The sequence below is a fragment of the Pseudonaja textilis genome, chromosome 1, assembly GCF_049901715.1.
Source record: "Pseudonaja textilis isolate UNSWEBS1 chromosome 1, rPseTex1.2, whole genome shotgun sequence".
Taxonomy (NCBI): Eukaryota; Metazoa; Chordata; class Lepidosauria; order Squamata; family Elapidae; genus Pseudonaja; species Pseudonaja textilis.
This window is the reverse complement of record NC_141990.1, coordinates 220,758,349-220,785,838: the sequence shown is the minus strand read 5'-3', so window position 1 is coordinate 220,785,838 and position 27,490 is coordinate 220,758,349. Positions and strand designations below refer to the sequence as shown.

The 27,490-nt window shown below is 40.6% G+C and overlaps 2 protein-coding genes across 9 annotated transcripts in view; one reads left to right on the top strand and one right to left on the bottom strand.

Annotated features, from left to right (window-relative positions):
- Positions 1–2,131: 2,131 nt before the first annotated feature.
- CNOT9 (CCR4-NOT transcription complex subunit 9) lies at positions 2,132–16,380 on the bottom strand. 4 transcript variants are annotated; one of them, XM_026708106.2, is made up of 9 exons: positions 16,201–16,380; positions 15,856–16,015; positions 13,360–13,539; positions 9,616–9,731; positions 9,350–9,459; positions 6,834–6,943; positions 5,177–5,275; positions 4,434–4,525; positions 2,132–3,726 (listed from the first exon to the last, which is right to left on the bottom strand). In XM_026708106.2, exons 2-9 carry the CDS (start codon positions 15,877–15,879, stop codon positions 3,558–3,560), a joined length of 900 nt encoding a protein of 299 aa, XP_026563891.1. In that variant the 5' UTR covers positions 15,880–16,015; positions 16,201–16,380; the 3' UTR covers positions 2,132–3,557. The 4 variants fall into 4 exon arrangements, with proteins under 4 accessions (XP_026563891.1, XP_087776689.1, XP_087776688.1 ...); XM_087920563.1 differs by having other exon boundaries at positions 2,132–3,733; positions 4,435–4,525; positions 16,201–16,297; XM_087920562.1 differs by lacking the exon at positions 16,201–16,380 and having other exon boundaries at positions 2,132–3,733; positions 4,435–4,525; positions 15,856–16,164.
- USP37 (ubiquitin specific peptidase 37) overlaps positions 16,157–27,490 on the top strand; it is a 39,598-nt gene continuing 28,264 nt past the window's right edge. For 2 of the 5 annotated variants that reach the window (XM_087920549.1, XM_087920546.1), the window contains exons 1-4: positions 16,157–16,283; positions 19,794–20,000; positions 20,861–21,029; positions 23,095–23,192. In XM_087920549.1, the coding sequence (XP_087776675.1) occupies positions 19,845–20,000; positions 20,861–21,029; positions 23,095–23,192 (423 nt within the window). In that variant the 5' untranslated portion in view covers positions 16,157–16,283; positions 19,794–19,844. Of the gene's footprint in view, positions 16,610–19,793; positions 20,001–20,860; positions 21,030–23,094; positions 23,193–27,490 lie in introns of all 5 variants that reach the window. The other 3 variants (XM_087920548.1, XM_087920545.1, XM_087920547.1) reach the window with 2 other exon arrangements.

The following is a 27,490-nucleotide window of genomic DNA, read 5'->3' as shown; positions in this document are numbered from 1 at the left end:
CCAAAGGGAGTCAGGAGTCTGTGTCTTTTGTCTCTTTTTCTCCTTTTCTTTCCCTTGCTTTTCCTTTCCTTTTTCCCTTCCTTATTTTCCCTATTAACTTTTGTATTTTGTTTGAACGCTGTATTACAAACTCATAAAAAACCCATTAAAGCAACAACTGAAACATTTAGATGTGCATTTGTTACCCGACCTCACCACCAAAAGTATCAGAAGCCTTAATTTCCCGAAATGAACATTTCAATTTGCTCAGATAGATTGTGGAACAACATCAACTAACCTTTGAATCATTCCTAAAAAAGAAATTTTAAGATTTTTTTATTTTTAAAAAAGTAATCCTGTTGGTTAATTTTCTGGAGGCGCTTTTTTTCCCCTCCAGCCTGCTTGCTAGAAGCAAGCCCCCCAAAACCCTAACTATATTCTACTTTCTCAGTAGATCTACTTGCAGAGCAGGTGCTTGTTTCCAAATAAATACATAAGTAAGGAAAATTCTCTGTTGTAATATGGACAGCATACACTTGCAAATCAAAGTTCATCAAAACAACACAAGCCAACAAACTCCTGGTAGCTTTTGCATTTCTCCAACTCCAGTGGTATTAGCAATCCTTGGGGGGAGAGTGGGGGATGAAGCCAATGAATGCAGACGCATACGTTTATTCCCGCTTATCTGCCTGCAAAACCCAGACAACAGCCAGCTCTCACCCATTTAGCCACAAGAGCTCTTTCTGGGAGAGCAAAATAAATTTTAAAAAAAGCACTAACTTGGCATGCTGGGAGGCAGGTGGCTGTGAGCTCTTTTTCTATCTGGCCATATGGTTAATTGCTCTTTTTCTCTCTCAAGCCTCCATTCCCAAATAAGCTCATCCTATTTCAACGAATAGCAGCTAGGACCTAATAGGTTTCTGACTTTTTAGTCTGGAAAAAGATGGGGGAGGGAAATAACCTATTACAAGTTAGACAAAGGAAGAATCCTGTTGTAGTCTTGGAGCAATCAGAACACTCAAATTGGGCCCCTTCAAATATTTGACATTCCAAATAAACTATCAAACTACAGTACACATTTTGTTCCATAGGAGGAAATGAGAAAAACTTGAGGCAAAAATGATTTAAACTACCTTAGTCAAGAATTTAACAGTTATGGACATTAGAACCCACAGCTTTGGATGTAAAAGTCTGTTGGTTCATTAGGATCATTAATTCCATCCTCTATGTGGCTCAGAAATACAGGTACTGTAGTTCTTCACCTATGACAGTTCGTTCAGCGCCCATTCAAAATTATTATAGCACAAAACGATAATAGCGAGGCAAGGTGATGAGATCACCACTTGCAACTTTCACAGCCAGTTTCCCCCAAAGCAAAGCCAATGGGGAAGCCAGCAGGAGAGATCACAAGTTGCTCCGTTCTTTTCCCCAAGGAACCCCACTGAAGTGTGTGTCCACCAGCCCACCCACGCTCCCCAGTGCCAGCCCACACCTGCCAGTCCTGCTTGCTTCCTTCAGGCCTTGCCTACGGCTCCAGCCAACCTACCTGCCGTGTTTCACAGCCCCCTGCAGCCCCCTCTAGTCTGCCTTTTCCCTCACTGTCCTGCCCATGCAGAAGACCTCCTTAGCACCCTTGCCTGGGACTCCCAGTTCTTCCCGCTTAACAACTCTAGACCTTGGGGTTATCCTGGCAACTAAGACTGCTGTTGCTAAGCAATGCAGTCATGTGAGATCATACTTTACAACCGCATGATTTAGAAGTGGCAATCCAGCCCAATTGTCAAACATGTAACCCAAGGTCTACATGTAAATATGTTCAAGACCATATAGCTTAGTTTGGCAGGACTGTCAAGACTATCAACTGTTATGCAAGATGGATGAAAACGTTCTCTTGAAGTATGATTGTCTGGCTAAAACCATGTTGAACTGCTCAACATAATAAACTTCACTTCATCGGTCTATGTTGATTACAACAATTCCCCCCCCCCCAATCTCCCCCCCCCCATTCCTTTATCCTAAAATGCTAACATTTCTATCATCTTAACTTTGGGGGATCTATCACTCCCCTCAGAGTCCACCCCAAAGAGAAATACAATATTGCTCCTGGGACCTGAGTGGCATTAAGTTAAGAGTGAATCAAAGAGGGTCAGGATTGATTTGGCTTATTTTTTATTCAAGTTACAAAACAGAAGCAGTTGGTAAAGTCCACTCAAGGCAGGGATGAAAAACAAGGCTGTTTTAAAACAGGGAGCTGCTGTTAAGAGCAAAAGCAACCTATGTAGACAGAAGTGTTTACGCTCTTGGCTTGGCCAGCCATTTGGGGAAGCAGGGGGAAAGAAAATGGGAATGAGTAAAAGGAAAATGGGTTCCCACCCAAGCAGCAGCATTAGCTAAGGTCAAAAGGCGTACACACCACCGCTCATAGGTGTTGTGCAACTGACTTAAGAGCCTGTAAGGTTCCCTCTCTCTAAATTCCCCCCCCCTTTTTTTTGTTTGCTACTCCCATTTAGAACAGGGGAAAGGCTCCCTCTGCAGACTGCTTATTGGGTTCCTCAGCTGTGGCAGGCACCTACAAACTGGGGCACAAAGTGAAGACCTGTGTGCACTTAGCTTGGCAGCAAGGAAAGAAAAAGAGCATGAGAGCCCTTGCACTTTTCAGCCTTGTCTGTAAGGCTGAAATGCTTGCAAACATTTATTGAAATGCTTGAAGTAGCTCTTGGTCAGTCTGATTTATCCACCCTGGAATTCATTCTATATTAAACTGGGGCATTAACTGCAACAAAAGACCATAGCAGCCATATAGTCTTTTCCTTCCAATAGTGTCTGAATGTTAAAAGAACAGTACTCCTTTTGTGGTATTATGAATTCCCACAGACTGGCATTAACAGATGTGGGTCCATGGAAAGTGTGACACCATTTCAACTGCCGTCCGTTAAAACTGTTCTAAATAGGGGCTAGAAGAATACAATAGGGAAAAAAAACACATTGCTTTCTGATGTGCTAGGAACAATCCTTTGGGAAACAGAGGAGACGTTATTGTCTCCTCCGTTTCCCCAAGAGATAAAAGTCTAAGGAACCCCAGTCCCGATGGCCAACCTTATGAAAAAGAACAAATCAGGAGACTCTTATGAAAATGCCATTTTTAGGCAGGAAGAAACAAAGAGGCCTCCCTGTTTACAGCTGGATGCAGCTCCAAAGGTACTCGTAAGAGGGTCAAATGACCAGATCAACATTTATTGAACTTACATGTAAACAGTGAACCACAAGAAAACTGGGGAACACTTTCCAAGCCTGTTCGACTGAACCAGGCAGGCAGTGCCCAGCTCAGTGTTCAACTGATCATTGCAATGAAGCCCACACCTTCAAATAGGCTTGTCTGTCCCGACTGTGTTTGCTGGTGTCATAATCCTCAAAGACATAGTGAGAAGTTGCTATAGAAAGGGCCTGCAGTCCAGGTGACTACTGACAGTCTAGTGAGCTGTCCACACATGTCTGACAGGATTTGGAAGAGGTCATTGGTTCCTGGCTCTCTGTAAACCTGAGCTGTTTCCTCCTGGGTTCTGCCACCTCCTTGGCTGTCACTGTGGAGGAAGGGGGATACCCCTGGGGTCGGTGACTTGGCCTTCCTGGAGATTCTTGACCAGCTGGGCTAGCCAACGTTTGGTAGTGGTGTCGTCCTTCAGAACTTGGGCAAAGGTGGTGTCTTTCAGCTGATCAGGAAGGCACTGCCTGAGGGCTTCCCGTGCCCTACATCAAGAGACAAGAAAAAGGAGGGCCAACAAATAAACTCACAGAGACAAGAGGGGAGCATGCCCCTCACCTGGGTATACAATTACTGTCTTTCATGTAAGGAACAAACTTGGCCCAGGTATCACATTGCATCTCTATACCCTGCATCCTTCTCCTGTCCTATCACAGCCCCTGGAATGCTGAATGTTAACATCTGGAAGACGTTAATTGTTAATCATGACTGCTATTTAACTAAATAATTGTAGAAATGCACCTGGACTCTGTAAAAGGCTAGATAGTTTTGAATGAAAAGATGACAGCACAGCCCTTCCTATAAGATAGCTATGTGATAACCTTGTTTTCTAGAAGTGGCTTAGAAAAAGGGAAGAGTTTTCCTACGTTTCCTTTGGCCCCTGCTGCTCATAAAAGACCCATCTCCTGATCTTGGAATTTTATGTTCGGCCAGTACTGCATTTATTTCATCTGTTTAAACAATTTGATTGTTGCTGTTTAAAATCTCTGTGAGGAAGCCTAAGTATACATCCAGACTCTCAAGTAACAGTACTAATTTTAGAGGGAAATCAGTTTTCACTTGAAAGATTCTCTGCATATGGGAAGGAACTGGATTACTACCTAGCACTTTAAACTGCAATTAGGACTAGTTCCAAGTGTAACATCCTCCCTAACCTAATCAAAAGACCCCTAGAAACTTTTAAGATGTCTACCTTGGATTATCGGAGAGGCGAAGGTAACAACGGACCACGTGTTTCAGCAGCCTGGCAGAAGGCTCCTTGGAAAGTTGCAAGACCATTTTACCCTAGGTTAAAACAGAAAACAAGAATAATGAAGAAACATATTGACTTCCTCATAGTCATTCTTCAATGCCTTTGCTGTCCAGTGCTTAATTCAACATAAAGCCTTTTTAGGTAGCAAAACAGCTTTTCATATATTACTCTGCAAAATGTTACACCTACAATGGTATGAATATAGATTTTATTTTATTTTATTTTAAGAACATAATTAGTAGCCCGTTGTATGTATAGTAACCCAAGATAGCTCTCCCAAAACAAAAGTGAACATATAAACAATGATCAAAGATAACTCCCAGTGCCCTCAAACAACATATCCCCCAGATATTAACATGCACATTTATAGAGATCCAGCCTGACCCTAACCCGACTCTTGGGGGAACAGCTAACTTTTCAAGGCCTTCAAGGTGGAGAACTGCTGGACCTCAGGGGGGAGGGTATTCTACAGGGCAGAGGCATCTATGGAGAAAGTGCACTTCCTAGGTCCTGCAGATGACATTTAATGGAAGAGACCTGGAACTATCCATCCTGTCCAGCATAGTGGAACCTCAGGGGGAATGATCCTATAAAAATATACTTTCCATGCCATGCAAAGTTTCAAACATAATAACTAGGATCCTATCTTGAGCTATTAAGTTTTTATAAACACAACAGCCTACCAAAATCATTGCAACATGAGAAAATCGCTCATAAGTCTGACAGATGTATGCCAATCCCGTATCATCTAATAGGATCTTCTGTAGAATAAAAGTAGCAACCTGAAAGACAGAAAAGACAGAAAAGCAGGTTGAGTAACTGCTTGAGTTGAAAATGGTACAGGACTAGGGCAGATCTGAGTATCTTGATCACCAAAGCCAAATACTTAAATATTTAAATCTGCGGATTCAGAATTACATACTGTAAAACTGAATCCAATCCCCATAAAACACAGTAAAAAGACTAGATGAAAAAAGAATATTATCGCAACTCTCTTTCCTGCCATAAAATACTATCAATCATCAAGCTGTAAGATGTTGGCCATGTTTGTTACATGTTAGTTTTTTTTAATTATAAGCAACTTCTAAGGTGTTTAGGATTTGGGCAGTGTATAAATGTAATTATTAAGCTAGTAAGAGATAAACAATTTCAAATGTACAGATATACACAGCAGACTTTACACTCAAGAGTCCCAGAATTAGCAAATCAATCCAGGCAACAGTACTACACAATACACCCAACTTAACCAAATACACTAAGACTGAAATATCCAGAATTGTGGACCTGATCAAACTCTGTCTCAATGCCTACTTTCAGTTTCATGGACCAATGTAACAACAAATCATAGGAACATGCATGGAACCATCACTCTCAGGAATCTCAACAGAGACTGTGATGCAGCATCTAGAAACTATACCATTCCTTCACATACAACCAAAAGTAATCTCAAAGTAATCTCAAAGGTGCTTTTTCAAATGGCAACTGGACTATTTTTTCCTCAAGGAAGAAGAAAATGTTTGGCTTTCATCTAAGAAGCTTCATCAGTTGTGATGGTGGCAGGATAGAAGGACCTAGGTTCTGATAGGATTTGGGGGGTGGGCGGGGTGGAAATGAAAGGATTGTATTTCTTTGCAATCATCTGGTCCTTAGCACTCTGTCTGAGAGCTATTGGGGTCATTGGGAGTTTATCTGTCCCTCAGGGTCACCTGAATCTGGGTGCAACTGGTTGTGGGATCTTTTGGAACTGCTGAAAAAAGGCTGCGTTGTAGACTACAGATAGGTGGTGTCATTCTTCCCCCACTGTTGAGGGAGGGGAGGTCAATTCTAACATAGATGGATTCTTTGAACACCCCTCCCTCAACAGAGGGGGAAGAGTGGTACTATCATAATTTAAGATTTACATAATGGTATGAATAAGTATAAAGCTACTTTGAAATGAAAAATAAAAGACGCAGAAGAGGCATCCATGATTTTGCTTTGTTTTCAAAGCAATGTTTTTTTAAATGAAGCAGAGAATCTTGATAATTTGAAAGCCACATTTTCACTCACTTTGCAGAGAAAAAAATAGCTTGCTAATCTTAGATGGAAAACAAGTTTGTTTTGCGCTGAAGTATCAATAATTTGAATGGAAAAGACACAATCAAAGAATTAAAAGCAGTAGCATTTTTAAAAGCTCACTATCAGTCAATTCACGACAATTTTGAACAGGTACATTTGCACTCTCTTGGTAGAAATAACTAACTTGCTAACTTTGGGTGTATTGTAGAAATAAGATGTACAGGCAAATAAAAGAAAGCAACCATGAAGTTCGAATAATTTCATTAATAATGAACGCAATACCGTTTTTGAAAGCTCACTGCCAGACTCCATGATGCGCAAACACAAAGGGATAATTTCAGTTGTTAGTAGGAAATTGATAACTTCTTGTTCATCTGTTTTCACAAGAGCCCCTTTAAAAACAGAGAAAGGTAAGATAAAATTTCATATAGTTTGACAATAATCTACTGGAAGTTGAACTGACCACAGCTAAAAGAAAATTGGTAAATTATAACTTATTAATGGAAAGATGGTGGAACCACAAACCAATTTCAACTAAATGTGCTCAAATGCTACTTTGATATTTTTCAATTAATTAAACAATATATCTACATTAATCAGAAATAAAGTTGATTTATGATACAAATTAAATTTATCAAGGCAAAATCATTGCTCCATGATTGTAATAAATAAACATCTGCTGTCACAAATCTAAAACTCACTATAGAAGTTTACAACTAACAGGCCCTTGCTTTCTTTTATTCCTTCACTGACCAAATTTTAAATGAGTGGACAGAATTACAGAAAAGATTTGTAGCATTAGAGACTTGATTTCTGATGGAACATTTTTTCCCCTTTAAATATAGTCCATTGAAAAAAAATGGCCAGAAATTTCAACTTTGTTTCAAATAAGGTATGTAATATTTTTTTAAGAATATTCAATCTTAACAATTCTAGACCATGATTGTCCAACCTTTTGGCTTGCATGGAGTGAAGAGGATTTGTCTTGGGCCGCATATAAATATGTAATATAGTTAACATATAAATAAAGCTTCATTTCTAAAAATATTTTTATTTCTTTGTGGGGCTATTTTACTAGCTCTGTTCAGGGTCACAGGTTGGATATACCTGATCTAAACTATAAAATCATTTGAAAAATTGTGACATCACATCATTTACAAATCAAAGGACACTTTTAAATACTACATAAACTCTTACATCAGATATAAGAGGCTATTCCAGGGGCCATCAACTTTTTGTAAAGGGTCAGATTCTGCCTCTATTCTGCAACCATGGGAACAGCTAGCAAATCTGCAGGCCAAGGAGCATGGCAGTCATTGGATAATGCTGACCTCCCAACAAGGATGTTGCTGATAGGCAGCAATCAGGAGGGTTTATGACAACTCGCCACAGCCAGCTCACCACAGGACAATTTGCCATAGCCAACTCACCATGGGACAACTTGATTTAGAACAAGAGTTAGATCAGTATCAAAGAAATGGTAGAATGTAATCATTAAAAAGAAAGACTGCAAAAGGAGGGACAGAATGAAATGTGAATGACAAAAATTAAAATAGCTTTCAATTTATTTTAAATAATTAAATTGAATTGTTAAATTATCCTGTGGCTCGTTGGCCGTGGTGAGTTTGCCATGGCAAGTTCTCATTCTGCAACCAGGATGCCTTGCTCTCCTTGGCTGTTCCGTACTCCAGAGCTTAACTGAGGCTTAGGCATGATGGGCTGTAGTTTCTTCAGCCAGAAGCTATGCAGAGCATAAAAAATGAACTTGTTATTTAAATTTGATGAGTCAATATGGAACTCTATATGTTTTTTAAAAAAATCTGTTTCATTATCTTATTAAGGATTGATCATAAAAACAATTCATATAGCATACAGGTGGTCCTTGCTTAACAAGCAACTTTTTAAAATTACAATGGTGCTGAACAAAGGGACTTATGACACGCCTGAAGCTATGGCTGCTGCATCATCCTAAGTCAAGTGATTGCAGCCTGGGCCCTTGGCAATCCCACTTACAACAGATTGCCAAGCACCACATAATCATGTGATCGCCATTTGCAGCTTTCTCTGCCGGCTTTCCCAGAAGTCAAGCAAGCTGCTTGACTTCCCAGAAGTCAGCAAGCTGCTGCCTGCCAAAACAATTCCCTTTGGTTCTGGGGGCTGGCTGAAAAAGGTCTGTCCCCAAATCCAAGCAGGATTTTGACATGGAGTGTTTGCATTATGAGGCTCTTGGAGAAAGCCCCCACAAACGAGAGGGAGCTTATACCTTATGGAAAACTTCAGATGAATCAAATACAATTTTAAAGTGCTTTTTGTCAAAATCGCCAATGGGACCTATAGGCACATTTAAACCACATAAAATAAAAACAAAGTTATATCAGTTCTGTCAATATTTTGAGGACTTCCATTTTACATTAATTTGTAAAATAAATCATATGGACTTAAAAAGAAGAACTAAAAAATGCAGCAGTGGGGCATACATGTGGGACTAACCTGGAATCCCCTAAGTTTTCTTCTAGTTGAGCTGGCATTTGTGATAAATGTCAGAAATCTAGTGGCATAGATCATTTTAGCATAGCTTTTCTCAACATGTTTACCCTTCAGATGTACTGCCAATGTGGAAGTTCTAACACTGACAATCTGCCATATAATTCCACAGTTTTAAACTCACAAGCCAAATTTCAGAAAATTCCCACCCGAATTAATACAATGCTTTTCTATACTTTCTATTGATGAGTCTAGATTACTCTTCCTTTCTCAAAAGCAAGGATTTATCATAGGTAGCATAAAAAGCAGCTCACCAATTACTCCTAGACTTGTGAGTCGCAGATATTCAAAGGGACGAGTCTTGCTGACAGTGTGCAAGAAGGGATACAAGAAGAGAGGGATATGTGCAGCAAGGAAAGCTGACCTACACATGAAGGAAAGATGCAGTTGACAAAATAGCAATCAGGAAGAGAGATACCTTTTCTTATAGCTTACATTAAAATAACAATTTAAATATTAAGATACCTTTATTACCCAATGATTATGATTCCCACAATGTCTATACGCAAAGCATGTATACCTGGTTTCTGGATGTGATGCAACACATTGTAAAAGTGCCAGAGCATTGCATACTCTGTTGGATTGATGAGCTGTCAAAGTTGGTGGATTTATAGATGGGTAGATATTTACAATTTCCTATGAAAAAGAAAAAAAAAACACTAGTGTGAAAATATTTCTTAATGGAGCATTACTGAACACCCACTAATTAGTTATGATCCATTGATAGAAAGAATTGTTAATTTTTTTGCTCATATACTGACTAGACAAAGCAAATCATTAAAAAAATGCTGAAGATATAAAATATAGCAATTACATGAATTCTGATTTTGGAGACTTTCATAGTTTTGATTCGGACATCCCAAATTCTTTATTACTATCTTTCAAGTTCCTTTGGAACTTGGATCAAGACAACTGTCACTATATTAGAATAGAGTAATAGAGTTGGAAGGGACCTTGTCTTCTAAGTCCAACCCCCTGCCTAGACAGGAAACTCTACACCACTTCAAACAAATGGTTATTCAACATCTTTTTAAAAACTTTCCAACTTCACAACTTCTGGAGGCAAATTGTTCCACTGATTAATTGTTCTGTCAGGAAATTTCTTCCTGGTTCTAAGTTGCTTCTCTCCTTGATTAGTTTCCACCCGTTGCTTCTTATCCTGCCCTCAGGTGCTTTGGAGAATAGCTTGGCTCCCTCTTCTTTGTGGCAGCCCCTTGAAACACTGCTATCATGTCTCCTCTAGTCATTCTTTTCATTAGATTAGACATACCCAGTTCCTGCAACCGTTCTTCATATGTTTTAGCCTCCAGTCCCCTAATCATCTTTGTTGGTCTTCTCTGCATTCTTTCTAGAGCAGTGGTTCCCAAAGTGGATGGTACCGCCCCCTGCAGGGCGGTGGGATGCCTTAGGAGGGCACTAATAGGCGGCAGGGGTTGGCAGGGGGGTGCTAAGAGGCAGCAGGGGGGCGTTCGAGGCACCGGCCCTGCAGGTTCACCCATTGACTAGCACTGCTCCAGAGCTGGTGCCTCCAACGCGGAAGCGGTGGCACATTATATTAGCCGCATTCGAAGCGCCGCCCCCCTGCTGCCTCTTAGCGCCCCTCTGCTGACCTCTTAGTGTCCCCAAGGAGCCCGGCAGAGGGGCGCTAAGAGATGGCAGGGGGACGTTCGAGGCGCCAGCTGGCCATGCAGGTTCACCCATTGAGGCGCTGGCTCCGGAGCGGTGCTACAGTCAATGGGTGAACCTGCAGGCCGGTGCCTCGAACGCCCCCCTGCCACCTCTTAGCATCCCCAAGAGGACCAGCAGAAGGGCGCTAAGAGGCAGCAGGGGGGTAGCGCATCGAACACGGCCGTGGTGGCATGTAACGTGACGCTTCCACATTGGAGGCGCCGGCTCCGGAGCAGTGCTAGTCAATGGGTGAAACTGCAGGGCCGGCTGGTGCCTCGAACGTACCCCTGCCGCCTCTTAGCCCCCCTCTGCCGGCCCCCTTGGGGATGCTAAGAGGTGGCAGGGGAGCGTTCGAGGTACTGGCCCTGCAGGTTCTCCCATTGACTGTAGTAATGCTCCAGAACTGGTGCCTTGAATGCGGCAGCACATTAGGAAACGCCGCTGCCACCGCTTTCCCAAAGTGCTGCCGCTGTCGCATTCTGTCTGTCCGTCCGTCCATCCATCCAAAAGGTCTGTCTGTTTGCCTGCCTCCCTGCCTGCTTGTCTGTCTCTCTATCTATCCATCCATGTTCCAAGTGCCGGCCCCGCAGGCACATCGGGAAAGTAAAGCAAAGCCACTAGGGAAGGAGGGAGGGAGGGAGGGAGAAAGAAAGAGAGAGACAGAGAGAGAGAGAAAGAGAGAGACCTGATGCATCAGATTAAATGAGGCCTAGTTCCACATCCTGAGGCCCTTTTCCACATTGAAACATCTTTGGCTTCTGTTAAAGGTTTTGTGGATGAAATATGGCCAAGACTATCGGGAAGCTCTCACATTTTGTTGAGGCTTTAAACAGGATCCATAGGACCAGATCTCCACCCTAAAAATTACTTTTCCCCAATGTATTACAGTGCCAATTCTGAAGAAGGCAAAACTAAAATGTACTGGTAAATTACGAGAACACACACACACACACACACACACACACTCCCTTCTAACCCTGCTGGAGCAGGTGATTGGACTAGAATAGATATCTCATTATCTTTCTCCTCCCTCCCTCCCTCCTCTTTATTTCTTTTTCTTTCTGTCCCTTCCTTCTACCACCACCCCTCTTTCTTTGTCCCTTTTTCTTTCTTTCTTTCTTTCCCTTTTCTCTTTATTTTCTTCCTCTCTTTTTTTATCTCTCTCAGGCTCATCCCTTTGGATCAGGGGTCGCCAAACCTTTGGACCTCAGGGACCACCAAACTCATAATTTTAAATCCCAGAGACCACTAATATGAATTTTGACTGACGGTGGCTTTCTGGCGTTGGTGGGAGAGAGAGAAAGAGATCTGATCCAACCTCTCTCTCTTCCTCTCTCACTCACACACAGGCAGGGGTGGGATTTAGACCTCTGATCTAAAGCTGTCAAAACTCCAAAAACTGGTCAAGTAGCTCTGGGGAGGCCAGTCATAAGTTGGAACACTTGCTAAACAACCGGTCATTAAGTGAGGACCACTTGTATTTGGTTTGCCAGTCATCTGGCCACGCCCGCCCAATCACATGACCAGCAAGCCACGCCCATCCAGTCATGTGACCAGCAAACCACACCCTCAAATTAGGCCAAACCCACAGAAATTTGAATCCCACCCCTGGGTAGGGGGCACCGAGGATGAGTTTATAGTACCAAAGGGGCAGTGGACCGAAAAAGTTTGGAAACCACTGTTCTAGAGTCTCAACATCTTTTTTACATCGTGGCAAAACTGAATGCAGTATTCCAAATGTGGCCTTACTAAGGCATTATAAAGTGGTATTAACACTTCACATGATCTTGATTCTATCCCTCTATTCATGCAGCCTAGAACTGTGTTGGCTTTTTTGGCAGCTGCTGCACACTGCTGGCTCCTATTTAAACAGTTGTCCACTAAGACTCAGAGATCGCTACTAAGACTCAGAGTTAGTACTGTTGAGCAAGGTACCACATATACTGTACCTGTGTATTTGATTTTTCTTGCCTAAATGTAGAACCTTACTTTTTTCACCACTAAATTTCATTGTTAGATACCGCCCAGTGTTCAAGTCTATCAAGATCCTTCTGTATCTTAAGCCTATCTTCTGGAGTGTTGGCTATTCCTGCCAGCTTGGTGTCGTCTGCAAATTTGATGAGTTCCCCATCTATCCCCTTGTCCAAGTCATTGATGAAGATGCTGAAGAATATTGGGCCTAAAACAAAGAACCTTGGGGTATTCCACTGCATACTCCCCTCCATGTAGATGCAGTTCCATTGGGGACTACAATGATTGGTAAGTGTGATTGGTCAGTCAGTTACAAATCCATCTGGTGGTAATGCTATCTAACCAACATTTTTCTACTATCTAGTAGTAGGTTATGGTCTACTTTATCAAATGCCTTACTGAAATCCAAGTAAATTATATCAACACAAGTAAATTATATCTACAGCATTCCTCTGGTCAACTAATTTTGTCACTTTGTCAAAGAATGCAATAAGATTAGTCTGGCATGTATTGTCATGTATTCATTTTCTCAGCTGAAGTTGTAGTGTATCTAGATATGTGCAAAATCAATTGCTTTTAAGATAGGTGGGCAAGCTATCTCAATTAAAAGTTGCATTCAACCTACCTGTAACAGAGCTGCAATTGTGCCAAACGAGTGCCATAACATTGGGGCAAGATCAGGGACAGATTCTCGTTTTTTACTCAGCTCCAATAGTGCATTCTCACGAGTTTCAGGACTGGATAGTTCATTAATCCACTGGTAAATCTTCTCTCGATCAACCTGTGCAAGTGCCGTTGGCACCGGCTTTAAAAAGAGAGAACACACTTAAGGAAACTTTTAATTGTGATCAACTTATTGAAACAGGGTAAGCAGCAGATTACGTGGCATTCTTCAGAAATTCTGCCTCTTTGAAGGCTAGTGGCATGAGCCCATCATGCAAAGATTCATCCTACTCTGTGGAGCTCCCCAATCAATCCCTTACGGTTAGCTCAAATGAACCAAGATGGGAAAGGAACAAAAATGAATTTGTTAAGGTGGAGATCTTAAAACATTTTGTTTGTATCCTCAAATGCCATAAACAGAATTTAATTAGTGTATTGGATGCCCTAAGTACACACTGTATCAAAAAGAAGTCACTGAGTAGGGATATGACTTTATATTCAATAGTGAGCTCCCAGTTAAAAAAAAGAAAAAGCTGACAGCCTCAGTAATACAGGACAGAGAAGAGAGGTAGAAGACCGAAAATAAATCGGTGCCAAACTATGAATCTATGGTATGTCAGAAGGAACGTTAAAACTTTGGGACAGCATACTTGTGGAAAACAAGATATAGGCTCACAAAAGAATGGGTGATAACATGGCCTGGATAAAAAAATGAGTGACCAGTACAAAAAAAGAGGTTCAAGATCTTAACAAATAAAGTGACAAGTTCTCAAAGTAGAACAAAAGACAGTATTAAGCAGCTTAGACATGATAAAAGCAAAAGTATTTACAAGAATAGAGAGTTATAGTGAAGTGTTAACTACATTCAGGTGTATTTCCTTTCCTGACATCATGTTCTACTGCACCGGTGTCAAACTTGCCATGTCACACTGTCATCACGTTAAGGTATCATGGCATTTTTCCTTTTGCAGAGCTGGGGTGGGCGTGGTCTGTACCTGATGCATCCAGCCCCTGGTCCGCCAGTTTGACACCCCTGTTCTATAGTATAGTATAATTACTTACTCCTGTTTTGTGCTTTGCATAATGTTGCTTATCCTGCAAGGGCATAACACGATGGGTGTGTAGCCATCACCTGACTATACCACAGCAAAAATTTTGCTCTGCTCTTTTAAATAAAGAGTTGAGGTTAAGTCTTTTCACAGCAACATTCACAAGAATCTGGAACAGGTAGCCCGGGGTTACAATAATTTGTTTAGTGACAATTCAAAATTACAACACTGAAAAAAGTGACATGGCTGTTTTTCACACAGCTGTCACAGCATCCCCGTGGTCACATGACCAAAATTCAGGCACTTAGCAACTGGTACCTATTTATGACCAGTTGCAGCGTCCCAGAATCATTGATTACCTTTTGCAACCTTTTAACAAGCAAAATCCTCATTCACTTAACCATGTTATTAACAACTGCAGTGATTCATTTAATAACTGTGGCAGGAAACAGGGCAAAATTCACTTAATTATATTGATTAGGAACAGAAATGTTGAGCTCAATTGCAGTCATAAGTTGAGGACTACCTGTATCAAGCACCAACAAAGAATTATGTTTTTTTCATTACTTCCAAAGTTTTATATTCCACCATTACAGTATGCAAAGTACAGAGTAGTACACAAGAAGCCTTGGTTTTCCATTGATACCTAGAAAAGGAATCTACAACTGCAGGTTTTAACAGAAATTGCATCTTGCTTTTCACAACTACCTATTCAAATACTTTTATTTAGTTAAACTTCCATCTAGTTATTGTTACTTTGCTGAGAAGTAACTGGTAGAAACTTTAACACAACCTACTGCCATTTCAAAGCTACATCTTATATATATACACACGGTACTTAGCATTTTTTTAAATTATTCAGGTTACTTTCACGCAACCATAACTAACAGGCTCCCCAAACAGTACTTTTTGAAAAACTTTTAATTAAAAGACACACGAATAACACTAAATGACTGCAGATATTTCGACATACCATCCCCAGAACTTTACCTAAGATCTACACGCCCAGCAGCTGGTCCTTAACAAGCTTCCTCCAAATCACTAATTCTCTGGAGCCACGTTCCTATGTGCCGCCGTTATGCACCGGCAATTACAAACCCGCATAGTTTAGCATATGGAAATGCACGCAACCATCACCACCAGGTCGCTGGAGGCTCGCACTACTCTCGTTTCCCGTAGACAAGCTCAGCTCCTGATGGGCGGCGGCGATGATGAGGATGAGCGTTTCTTATCGAGGACAATTTGGCGGGAAAAAAAAAAAAACCAAAGCCCGGACGGTTTGGTCTCGGAGCCCCCTTCCTTTTTAAGCTCATCCTCCTCCCATATGAGAGGAATGAGTGACTCCGCAAACAGGCCTCTCTCGTTCCCCTCCATAGGCGCAATCGGCATCTTGCCTAACTTGGCCTTACCGCAGCCGTGGCCAAACTGTGCATGGTCGGGACTTCTTCGAGCTCAGGAGGCCGCTTCAACTTCAGCTGCCGCCATCATGGATCCGAGCGCAAGCCACCGCCTCTTCCTCTCGGCCCTTCTGGCTCCGCCGCTCTTGCCAACCGTCGTGACCTCTGACCTCTGGACCCGAGGGGAGGGGGAATAAAAAGGGGGGACGGAGCGCATGCGCCGTGGCCGCTTTGAAGCCACTTTAAAAACCCGCGCACTGGAAAAGGAGCCCGATTCCTCTTTCCCTCCCCGCGCGCGTGCGCAGAAGGCCGAGCGCGAGAGAATCGTCGCTCGGCCCCGCGAACTAAGTACAGTACTGTAGTCTCGGGGAAAGTTGCTCCTGCCGTCATCCGCGTGGAGGTCTGCGGCGGGAAAGGCAGCCGGCTGTCGCCGTGATGACGTAAGGAGGGAAAGGAGGTCTCCCTCTTCGTTTCTCACCCGCGATTGTTTCTCTCCCCACCTTTCCCCCCTCCTCCTCCTCCTTCACGTGCGTCTTTACGTCAGACGGACGTTCGCGCGGCTGATCTGGTTCCCGCCAGCTGCCCTTTTCCACAAAACCGAAAGGGAAGGGGGAGGAGGAGGTTCCTCCGCTTTGGGGTCCGCTTGCCGAAACTGCGCTGGCAAGCGCCGTGAGGTAGAAGAAGGAGGGGGGGGGGAGGAGAGAGATACCCCCACCACCAGCCCGAACGACGGCGGCGGCGTTTATACAAAGAGAGGCTCGAGAAGGTAAGGGGGAAGTGCCGTCGCCGCCTCCGCCATCCCTGTTGAATTAGCCCGCGGGTGGGTGAGGTGATGTGTTTGGGGCAGCTACGAAAGGTGAAGGGATGAGAGGATACCGCAAGGGACCGGGGGCGGGTGGGAGAGAGCTGTTTGCTGGACCGGTGTGGCACGCTGGAGCCTCCACGGCTTAACCCCACTTGTAGCAGCTTCGCGAACGGGGCGAAATCCAATTTCTTACACCTGGGAACTCTGGACGTTTTGCTTCTCTCTCCTCTCTCGCCCGCCCAAGTGCAACACAACCTCAACGGTGTATTTTTTAAAAAAGCTGCTTGTATTCTACCAGTTAAGTTGCTGGGAAGGCAGCGGGCGCATCTTTCTTCATGGGGGGGGGGGGCGGGATTTGGATCCAGAGAAGTGTGATGACATGGGCTCGCCGCACCCTTTTTAACCATTGGTATGTGGATGGTCCTCAGCTTACGACCACGATCGAGCCCAAGGGGACGTGGCCCCATTTTACATCCTTTCTTGCCACGGGTGTGAAGGGAATGGCTGCAGTTGTTAAAGTTGTTGAGTGAATCTAGCTTCCCCGTTGACTTGGCTTCCCAGGTGGTCGCAAAAGGGGATCGCGGGACACTGCGACTGTCATAAATGTAAACCGGTTGCCAAGCATCTGAAAGTGGGATTGCATGGCTATTACGGTTGTAAGTGTGAAAAATGGTCATAAGTCACTTTTTTCGATGCTGTTGTAACTTTGAACGGTCGCTAAATGAACTGTGGTAAGTCAAGGTTTTCCCGTAGTCCCTCAACTTCCTCGTAGTCTTCCTGTTATCTTTACCATCACCCCACCCCATCTGACTTTTTTGCTGCTCCAGATTGAAATCTAAACCTTAATCTATCTTTCATTTTCTCCAACAAAGGCTCCTTATCCTATCCAAAAAATGCCTCAGAGGTTGACCATCAGGGTAGTTGCTGGCCTATTGACTTTGCTGTTATATCTCTAGCAGAAACCTGGCATGTAGAATTTTCCTTGGCAGGGAAATGGCGTTGAAGGAAAAGCTTCATGTAGATGATACTTGTCTACTGATAAACTACTTCAAAACTTTTAAAATTGGGCGGCATAGAAAGTGCACATCCTGGCTGCAGGTGCCTTGTGTTCATCTGCTTGCTGCTTTGAAACTTTTGAAGCTGCCTTTCAAGCATTAGATATACTGTAAACTATACTGTGAACTGGCTTTCCGAGAAGAAAATGAACACACGGGGAATCAACTGTGTGTTTATCCTAGTCTAGATGAAATTTTATTCTGCCAGTCAGTATTTGGTTTATGCAGGTAGTCCTCAACTTGTGACTATTTGTTGAATTACCATTCAAAATTACAATGGTGGTGAAAAGATGAAGATAAGCCCAGTGAGCCACAGGAAGTAACCAGCAGCTTCTAACAGAGGGTGCTCTAAAAGTGCCCCTGAAGAACCAGTTTGCAGGTTTAAGTGCGTTGGAAGCTACTGACCTTTGCAAAGCTTTGCAGGCTGGATTATGCAGAGTCTGGGTAGGTTCTGCTTGTTATGGGCTTTCCTTTACCCCTTGCTGAAACCTGCAGATTGGTTTTCCAGGAGCCTTCCAACAGAAGCTGCAGACTACGCTGTGCCACAAGTGCCTGCATCCCTCTGTTTTCCTTGGTTTTGCCACTACTTCAAACAGTACCTTTATATAGCCTTCACCTGTGACTGGAGTTGCCATCGACTCTCCTGCCTTATCTCGTGATGCAGAACTCTTGTTTCCTCTTTCTTTGGCTGGGCATGGCAAACTCCTTTGGGACTCAAAACTCTGTCACCCTGTTGTGCTTACCATACACATCCCAGGACTCCACCCTTGCCAGTTCTGGATTCCAGGCCAAAAGCAGGATGAAGATGGCAAAGATCGGTGGGGGTAGGGTAGAGTGGCAGGGGTAAGTGGCAAAGTGCAGAGCAGCCAAAAGGGCAAAGAGGTGAGTGGGAGATAGTTGGGTTGGGGGAGTTGAAGCGAAGATGGTAGGACAGGAGAAGCATAAGGTCCTCACCTACTGACAGTGCTATCCTGGCCTAACGACTGCAATTGAGGCTAGTGAAACTGCTGTTGCTAAGCAGTGCGGTCACATGGCGTTTGGCCTAATGACTGCATCACTTACTGATGGACATTTGTATCCTGATTGCCATTGTAAGTCAAGGACTACCTGTGGTACCCTTTGATTTTTGTATTGTTGACATTTTAAGGGGATTACTCCCTGATATTTATTATAAATCTTCCCAACTGCAATTGGTCATTGTGGGTACGTGGGTTGAAGGAATAAGAAAAATGGTCATAAGGACATACTAGAATCTATTGACATCTTTCTAGCATTTGTGTCTTTTTGAACCCGTATCTCAGCAGTGGTGATTACTTGAAAATCCACTTTGCAACTTTTTGTCCTTTGTGACACATTGTTTCCCAAAATGTATATGGAAGGATTCATACTTGTTTTGTGGAAGAGTGTAACTTAAAAATGGAATTTTCTTTTCTTTTAAAATATACAATAGAAATGTTACATTTAAAATGTAGATATATAAAATCTGTGTATCTGTTTTCTAATTAAGATTTTAAAAATAAAAGCCATTTTGCAACAAGTGTTTAAATTCAGTAAACTGAAAAATTAAATTCATGATTCTAGTCAGCTTCAACACATTGAATATTGTAGGATTGGTTTATAATGCACTTTAATACTGAATGCTAATTTTTAGCAAACCAATCCTACAATATTCATTGTGTATACATCTGCACACCACGTATTCCTAAATTTCTTTAGAAAAGCTGTTATCTCTTTCAGTCACTTCATCCAGTTCAGTTATGCTTGGAAGCTGGTAACTCATCAAAATATATCAGATTTATTTCTGCTCTGCTATACTTGTGATAAATTGTCAACATTTTTCCCAATGTACTTTCCCCTATCCTTTAATATTTTAGAATAGTTTGGGATTCATGGGGCATTGATCTCCCAAATGTCATGGAGAATTAATTATATCAATGGTATTTGTTTCACTGGTAAGCAAGCACAGTTGAATTCAGGCTGCATTTTGGGTTGAGGTAGTCACATTTTAGAAAATTAATGTACAAGCTTTTTATTTGGGAATAGATGTCAACCATAGTAATCAACTTCTTAAATTTATTTTTTAAAAACAGGTGTGTTAAAGAGTAGTCTTCATTATTTTCATAAAATATTTGTATGAAAACATGACTCCATTAAAATTACATGGGTCTGTTCGCATGCGGAGCATACAAACCGGGACTACAAAATGGAAAGAAGGAACATTTGAAATTGTGGATAAAGACAGTAAAGTGATTTTGGTAGTTCACTACAATGCTGGAGGAATTCCAAAAATATTTCCGGTGAGTTGGATTTTCAGAGACTTTTTTATTTGAAGAATTTTATTATTTGGGCCTTTATGATAGCTTTTTCGAATTAATTTAACTGTCACTTGAATTTTCCTCAGAGATTCATTTCACTTTTCCAAAACATTGACATTATTATATTGGGAATTATTCAGCTAGGTATGTTCAGTGGATTTGTCTATTTAAGAAAAAATGTTAAATTTGTTTTTTTGTAAGCATCATGCATTTTTAAAATTAGGACGTTAAGGATAAAGCTGTTTGATCACTGCTTAATTTTGTTCTAATTCTAGTGTTGAAAGACAAGATTAATTTTTATGGTTCTGCTCCTTTATATGCATTATTTCTATGTCAGTTTCAAAATATATGTGGGATCGTGTCTCAAATTCTGGAAATTTCATATTCGTGTTTATATTGGAGTAAGCCCTACTAATGAATAAAATGAGTAAGGTTGAATTAACCCTCTATCTACCTTTTAGAGCACCCAGGTTTTTTTGTCTATAGTTGCTTTATGTTAAGCTGAGAAATATAAAGTTTGTTTATTACAAATGTTAATTCTATTAATTTTTAAAAAAAGAGACCTAGAATGGGAATTATCGTTTGAAAGTTGGTTACCAGTTTTAAAATGAATGGTAGTCCCATTTTATATTGTGGTGTCATATAGACAAACGTAAATATTGCCCTGTTTGTCAGAAAGGCTTTCCCTTTGTAATAAGGTTGTATAAAGTGTCATTGTGCTTAGAATTTGTGTTTGGATGTGTATAGAGTTTGTGAACATACACAGGCTATGTTATAAGCTTTTTTATTCATATGTGCTTTTATGTTTGTTCATATATGGTTTTCGTGTATTTTCTTCCTAGCTGAACCATAATATAAAAAATGTAGTTGTACGACAAAGTAAAGGGAAATTGTCTTGCTTGATGATAACACTGAAGGATTCTAGTGTTTTGACTCTTGATAAAATACCATCGAAAGATGCTAATGAAATGAAGCTGCGTCTGGAAGCTATTCAAAACAAGATTCAGACAGGTTAGTATAAAACACTAATTTTCTAATTTCTTGGTGGGGAATACACACACACACACACACACACACACACACACATCATACATACATTAAAATGCCTGCTGGTACCTACCGACTGCCAGCTCAGGGAGCATGCCGGCTCTGTGGGGCATGCCTGCAGCCCGACACATTATCGGAGCGCTAGATGTCTTCCACATTGCTTTCCTATGCCGGTCAGCTATTCTGCACTTGTCCAGCCTCTTCTATAGCCAGCTGACGGGCGGAGGATGAATTAGCTGCTCCACGGCATTTTCAAAGCTGACAGGGGTCAGAGAACAGCGTGTTAGCTATGTTTAACGTTAGGCATTGAGTTTTTGACACTGCTTTTGACACTGACATGTTTCGTGAGGGAGGGAGGTGGACCAGTTTGGAGCTGTGATTATGAGGCGTACATAGGCACGGGGAGGAGGTGTGGGAGATGATTAGGTTAATGGGCTGATGTTAGGTTTGGTGAAAGTGGGTGGGATGCTGTTATAAAGAGCACAGAGAGGCAGTTGTTCTCAGTGCTAGCTTTACTTGGGATCTCCATTGTTGCTTATCGGGAGTGGATTTGTGAAAATAAACCTATAACATTCACCAACAAAACTGAGTAATGTGGTTTGTTTACAAGACTATCCAGTACCCAGCTGAGGCAGACAGAAAGCTAGCGCTGAGAGCAACTGCCTCTCTGCACTCTTTATAACAGCATCCCACCCACCTTCACCAATCCTAACATCTGTCCATTAACCTAATCATGGCTTGTCACTTAGGATCCTGGGCAAAGACCCGTAACACTCTACTGCTTGTCTCAAATATGAAAGTGACACAGAGTCATGCTTTCCTGGATATTTCCTGAATTAACAAGGTTCATGTCAGATATTGAGGAACTAGGACAGTCTGACAGTAAGTGGGCTACTGGAACAAACCAGGCATGGATGGGACAAGATAGCCTAGAACTGGTAGACTGCTACTGCAGCAATGGATTTAATGAGAGCGGATATATGAAACGTGAGGAAACTGAATGGACAAAAGATACTAATTGAAAACAGCTAATTACCCAATGTTTCAACATTGTGAAGAGGAAGCTGTTCACGCAGCTTGAGATAGACCAACTACATTTGTCACCTCAGACTCAAGAAGAGCTGAGAGAACAACTTTGTCAACATTCAGCTATGTACTGTACCAGCACCTGAAGCTGGAACATCACTACCATTCCATCAGTTGCTGAGCACAGCAGTTGATATAAGCCATAAGAGTTTGGATAAATCAGATACGGTCAATTCTTGAGACTAGTTATCAAGGCTTGATAGAGATGTACCATCAGGTAGTGTGCTGGATGCTATAGAGCCTCAGGATAATCTCTACACCACCTTAACTCAAGCCAATTAACTGCTATATGCTACAGCTGCTACAACCCTGGAGATTTTTGCTACCTAAGCAAGAATAGCGGCACATACCCCTACCATCCACCATCACTGGAAAATGAGGTTTAGAGGTTAAGTTCAAGGAAATGAGAGAGAGGTTAATTAGCTGGTAGAATTACAGAAGGGGTTATGAAGATTAAGAATAAGACTCAGCTACTGAAGAATACAGTGGCCTGACTTACCTGGAACCCTACAGACTGCTAAACAAAAGTCCTCAGCACTGCCTACCAGGCTGAGGAGATACACTAGAGAAGCAGAGGCCACGAAGATAAATACTCTGTTCTCCAAAGAACCATCCAAGGTGTACTCTCAACTGCAGTGCAAAAAGTAATAGCGGAAAAACCAACAGCAGAAACTGGGAGAATACATAACACCAGTGCACTCTCAAACTCCCAGGTCTCTGATCTCAGAACCAAAGTTAAGGAAGATGTATATTTCCCTTGAGGTGTGAAGGGAATTTTAATTTTTAAACTCACAAAACTGACCTTAAATAATATTTTTGTGAGCAGCATCAATATGTAAATTTGTGTTTTTCTCAATGATTCTAGTGTTACAGGAAAAGAAGTGTAGTAGCTATATGTAAACGAAGCGTGTAAAATTTATATGGAATTATTATTTGCTTTTAGTTGTGAAATCTCATGGATCTGGCAGTTTTGGAGGAGTTTTAAGCAACAGAGCCATGCAGAAGGATTCTAACCGACAGTTACCTTCCCTTGAAGGCCAGGTATACTTTCTTCCTTTTCTTTTTTAATCCTCTCTCTTTTTGGGGTACTTACAGTGTGATGTATCAGTCAGAAGCACTGGAGCTATGCCTTTTTGAACAATATGAATTGAGTTTGTTTAAGTGGGCTCTCATATTAGGCTAAAGGACAGCACTCCTCCAAATAGTGTTTTGTGCATTTAATTCATATTCTTCCCTCAGATTTCAGTGATGAAATCAGAGCAAATTAGAAACCTCAATGATCAATATTGGAAATTCCCTTCTGATTCATTCTCAGGAGCAAAAGCCGTCTTAGAATAAATTGGGAAATAGTGACAAAATTCATTTTTGTGGCAATAAGGATGTTCATAAGATGACAGAACCCATCTTACCATCTCTGTGCATAACTTCTATGACCAGCTTCAGTTCGTACCTCTTAGGAGTTGGAGGTTTTATATCCATAGAAAAAGCAGAATGGGGCCAAATTAAGGGAGCCTCAGTGTAGCTGTAAGAAATGTTACAGAACAAGTACCTAGATCCAGATACTTTTTTGCATACTAACTACGTCTATTATTCCACAGATTTTTATGTCAGTCCACCATAATTCTCTGCCACTATTGATTGATCAGTTATGTAGGGTGAAGGCCATTTCTGTGTTTTCTCCATTTCTGTCTTTTCTGTCATAGATAATCTTTGCAATTTTATGCCTCAAACCCTTACACCAAAGTGAGAATAAATAGCACGTTGTGTAAAGAATTGAATATCTACCTTAATATCAATTTTACTACAGTATTTTTTTAAAAAAATTTTATTGGTTTTTAAAACAAACATAAACAAACAAAACAGAAAAACATCAAGTCATCTTCCATATATGTACATACAGTGTGCTGGTTGGTTAATAAATTGTTTTCTGCTTCCATTTCATAGTCTTCAATTATAATTACATTGTATATAATCTCGTATTTTCAATCAAATATTAAATACATTAATATCATTATCATTTGACTATACTTTTATTCATGTTTTACAAAATGATCATATTTTACTTAATTTGTTTTATGTCAATTCATATTATCATCCCAGATCTATCCTAGAATCATTTTGTAGATATAATAAAAAAAGAAGTACATCTTTGTATATTTATTATTTTCTAAAAATCTACATATTTCATTACTATATTGCCTAACCATTGATAGAATAGATCCCAAATTTTATAAAATTGTTTATCATCTTGTTCTCTAATTTCAAATGTCAATCTACTCATTTCAGCACATTCCAATATTTTCTTAATGATTTCCTCCTGTGATGGTATTTTCTCATTTTTCCAGTTTTTAGCAAATACAATCCTAGCCGCTGTTAATACATTTACAATCAGGTATTTCAAGTCTTTACTATATATTTCAGGTAAAATTCCCAATGAAAATATCTCTGGTTTCAAGTCTATATGTTTTTTTGTCATTTTTTCCAACCATGTGTGGATTTTAGTCCAGTATTTTTTAGCATCCGCACAAGTCCACCACATATGGTAATATGAGCCAGGTGTCTGATGACATTTCCAACATTTTTTGGATTTATTCTTGAACATTCTTGCTATTCTTGTTGGGGGAAAATGCCACCTGTAAAACATCTTATACAAATTTTCTTCATATGCTGTTGACATTGTCATTTTATAATTTTGAGACCACAATTTTTGCCATTTCTCTAGATCAATCCCATATCCAAAATTCTTCCCCCAAGCAATATGTTTCATATGTTTCTTTAACTAGAAGAAGAACCTTCTAGTTTAATTTCTAATAAATATCCATACAATTTTTTAATCACCTTTTCATCAGTACCTGTCAAAATCTTACCTAAGTCAGTTAGTTTATCATAGAAGCCTTCCGTTTTAGAATCTTTATCATACCTTGAATGTATTTGCGCATATGAAAACCAATTCATCTTTATACCTTGTTCCTCTAGTTTCTGTATAGATTTAAGTTCACCCTTTTCCTTCAATATTTCACCATATCTAACTGTTTGTTCCTTTTTGTATATTATAGGATAAGAAAATGCTTCAAAAGTCGATAGCCAGACTGGAATTTTCAAATAACATTGTCCTTTAATCTTCTCCCAGTTTAACCATAGAGACTCCCGTATATAATGTCTTCTAAAGTACCCCTGTGTTTTAGTTCCTTTATACCATAAAAAAGCATGAAAACCAACAGATCATGTCCTTCTAATGTCAACAATCTAGTATTTCTTAATGTTATCCATTCCTTAACCCACATCAAATTTGTAGCTTGGTAGTACAACTCCCAATTAGGCAAACCAAATCCTCCTCTTATTCTAGCATCTTGCAAAAGTTTTAACTTTATTCTCGCTTTCTTACTTTGCCATATATATTTCAACACAATTTTATTTAAATCTTCAAAGTAGTCTTTCCCAAGCCTAATTGGAATTGTTTGAAACAAATATAAAATTCTGGGTAATATATTCATCTTGATTGTTGATATTCTTTCTCCCTATTAATGACACTTGTAAATTCTCCCATTTCGCCAAATCTAGCGCTATCTGCTGTTTAAGTTTGATATAATTATTCTCTTTTAGTGTACTGCATCTTGCTGTCAAGTATATCCCCAAGCACTTGATCTTATTCGTGACCTGAATTTTCAATAGGTCTGCCAATTCTTCCTTTTGTCTTGACAGCATATTCTTTGTCAAGATCTTTGTCTTATCTTTATTTATTTTCAAACCAGCCACCTTTCCATATGTCTCTATCTTTTCTATCAATTTTGATGCTGTTTCTAGTGGGTCTTCTATGATAAAAACCAGATCATCTGCAAATGCTTGCAACTTAAATTCTTCCTTTTTAATTTTCATCCCTTTTATATTCTTTTCATCTCTAATATTTGTATTTACCACTTCCAAAGTTAAGAGAAACAGCAGAGGTGATAGTGGGCACCCTTGTCTTGTTCCTTTTCTTATATTGATAGAATCTGTCAGTTCTCTATCATTACCTTTGCCGTCTGCTTATGATATATAGCAGTATTTGTGGTAATTATCCAAGGCAAGAAGGTTTTGAATTTGTCCAGAGTAGGTTGTTAATTCAGCTTCACCTCAATGAGTTTCAATTCTGGAAAGTATCAGGGCCAACAGAGCAGAAAGAGCCACTCCTGTTGGTGATCTTTGACATAAACATTTCCTTGAATGACGTTGTTAAGACTTGTAACTAAATTCTTTCATCACTATAAAATTAATATATTTTCTCTGGTACTTTTGGTAGGAAATTACAGGTTTTCCTTACTTTATGGAAATTAGCTATATGTGAATTCACAACAATGCAATTGATCATACATTACAGGTAGCCCTTGTCTTACAACCATTTGTTCAGCAACTGTTCAAAATTATGATGGCACTGAATGAAAAGTTGTTACCATTGGTCCTTGGAATTCTGACCATCTTAGTACCCCTGCAGTCATATGATTACAATCCGGGTCCTTGGTAACCTGGTCTTACTAATGAGCAGTTGCCAAGCACCCTGAAATCACATAATTGCTATTTATTATATCCCATACCTGTTTTTTCAGAAAGTCAAAGGGAAAGCTGACATGGAAGATTGCAAGGGGCTGGGATTTGTCTCCTTCATCAGTGCGCCCTCTCCCTGCCCTTCTGCACTTGTGCCATGCTAGCTGTTCACGCACCAGTAACTCCCCCCCCCCATCCCCATGCACTCTCCCTGAGCCACATCTCCCTTCATACCTTCCCCAACCTATGTGGTACATCTCATGCCTTCATAGACCCTCCCTTCTGTGAATGTACTGTGTGCAATGTAAAAAAGGATTCATATCACTATGATGCATTCTCTATGTCTGTCTGCCATGGTAACCACATGCATTAAAAATTAATTGTAGAAAAAATGGAGAAAACGTTTTCACTGTATGTACAACACAAGGAAGAAAATATATTTGGATAACATAGTACTTAAAAATAAGCCCTAAAAATTGAGTACATTTATCAATACATTTTGATGATGAAATTTGACACTGTACCCTGTAACCCTATCCCACTGATGGGGTGTCTCACTTTATGTGAATTCATTTTATGTGCAGTTTTTGGAGAATGTCATTCAAGCATAATGTAAAGGAAGACTCCACTATATTACCTGTCCCAGAACTGTGAGGTCTTTTTTCTTCTCAGAATAATGTACATTCTTCTACAGGATATAGTTTCACAAGAAGATCATATTTAACATGAATATTGCTTTTGTTGGACATAGGAAGAACAAAAGGAAACAATTAGGAAATGTTTCTAGAGAAAAAAATATATGTTCCTTTCCTGCTGTG

Bases quoted from the DNA above. Each gene is read 5' to 3' on its own strand.
- CNOT9 (XM_087920563.1), bottom strand. From the start codon at position 15,879: ATGCACAGTTTGGCCACGGCTGCG. The intron at 9,732-13,359 runs GTAGGTTGAATG...TCTTTTTCATAG, and splicing joins CAATTGCAGCTCTGTTACAG to GAAATTGTAAATATCTACCC. The intron at 4,526-5,176 runs GTAGGCTGTTGT...GTTTTAACCTAG, and splicing joins CTCATGTTGCAATGATTTTG to GGTAAAATGGTCTTGCAACT.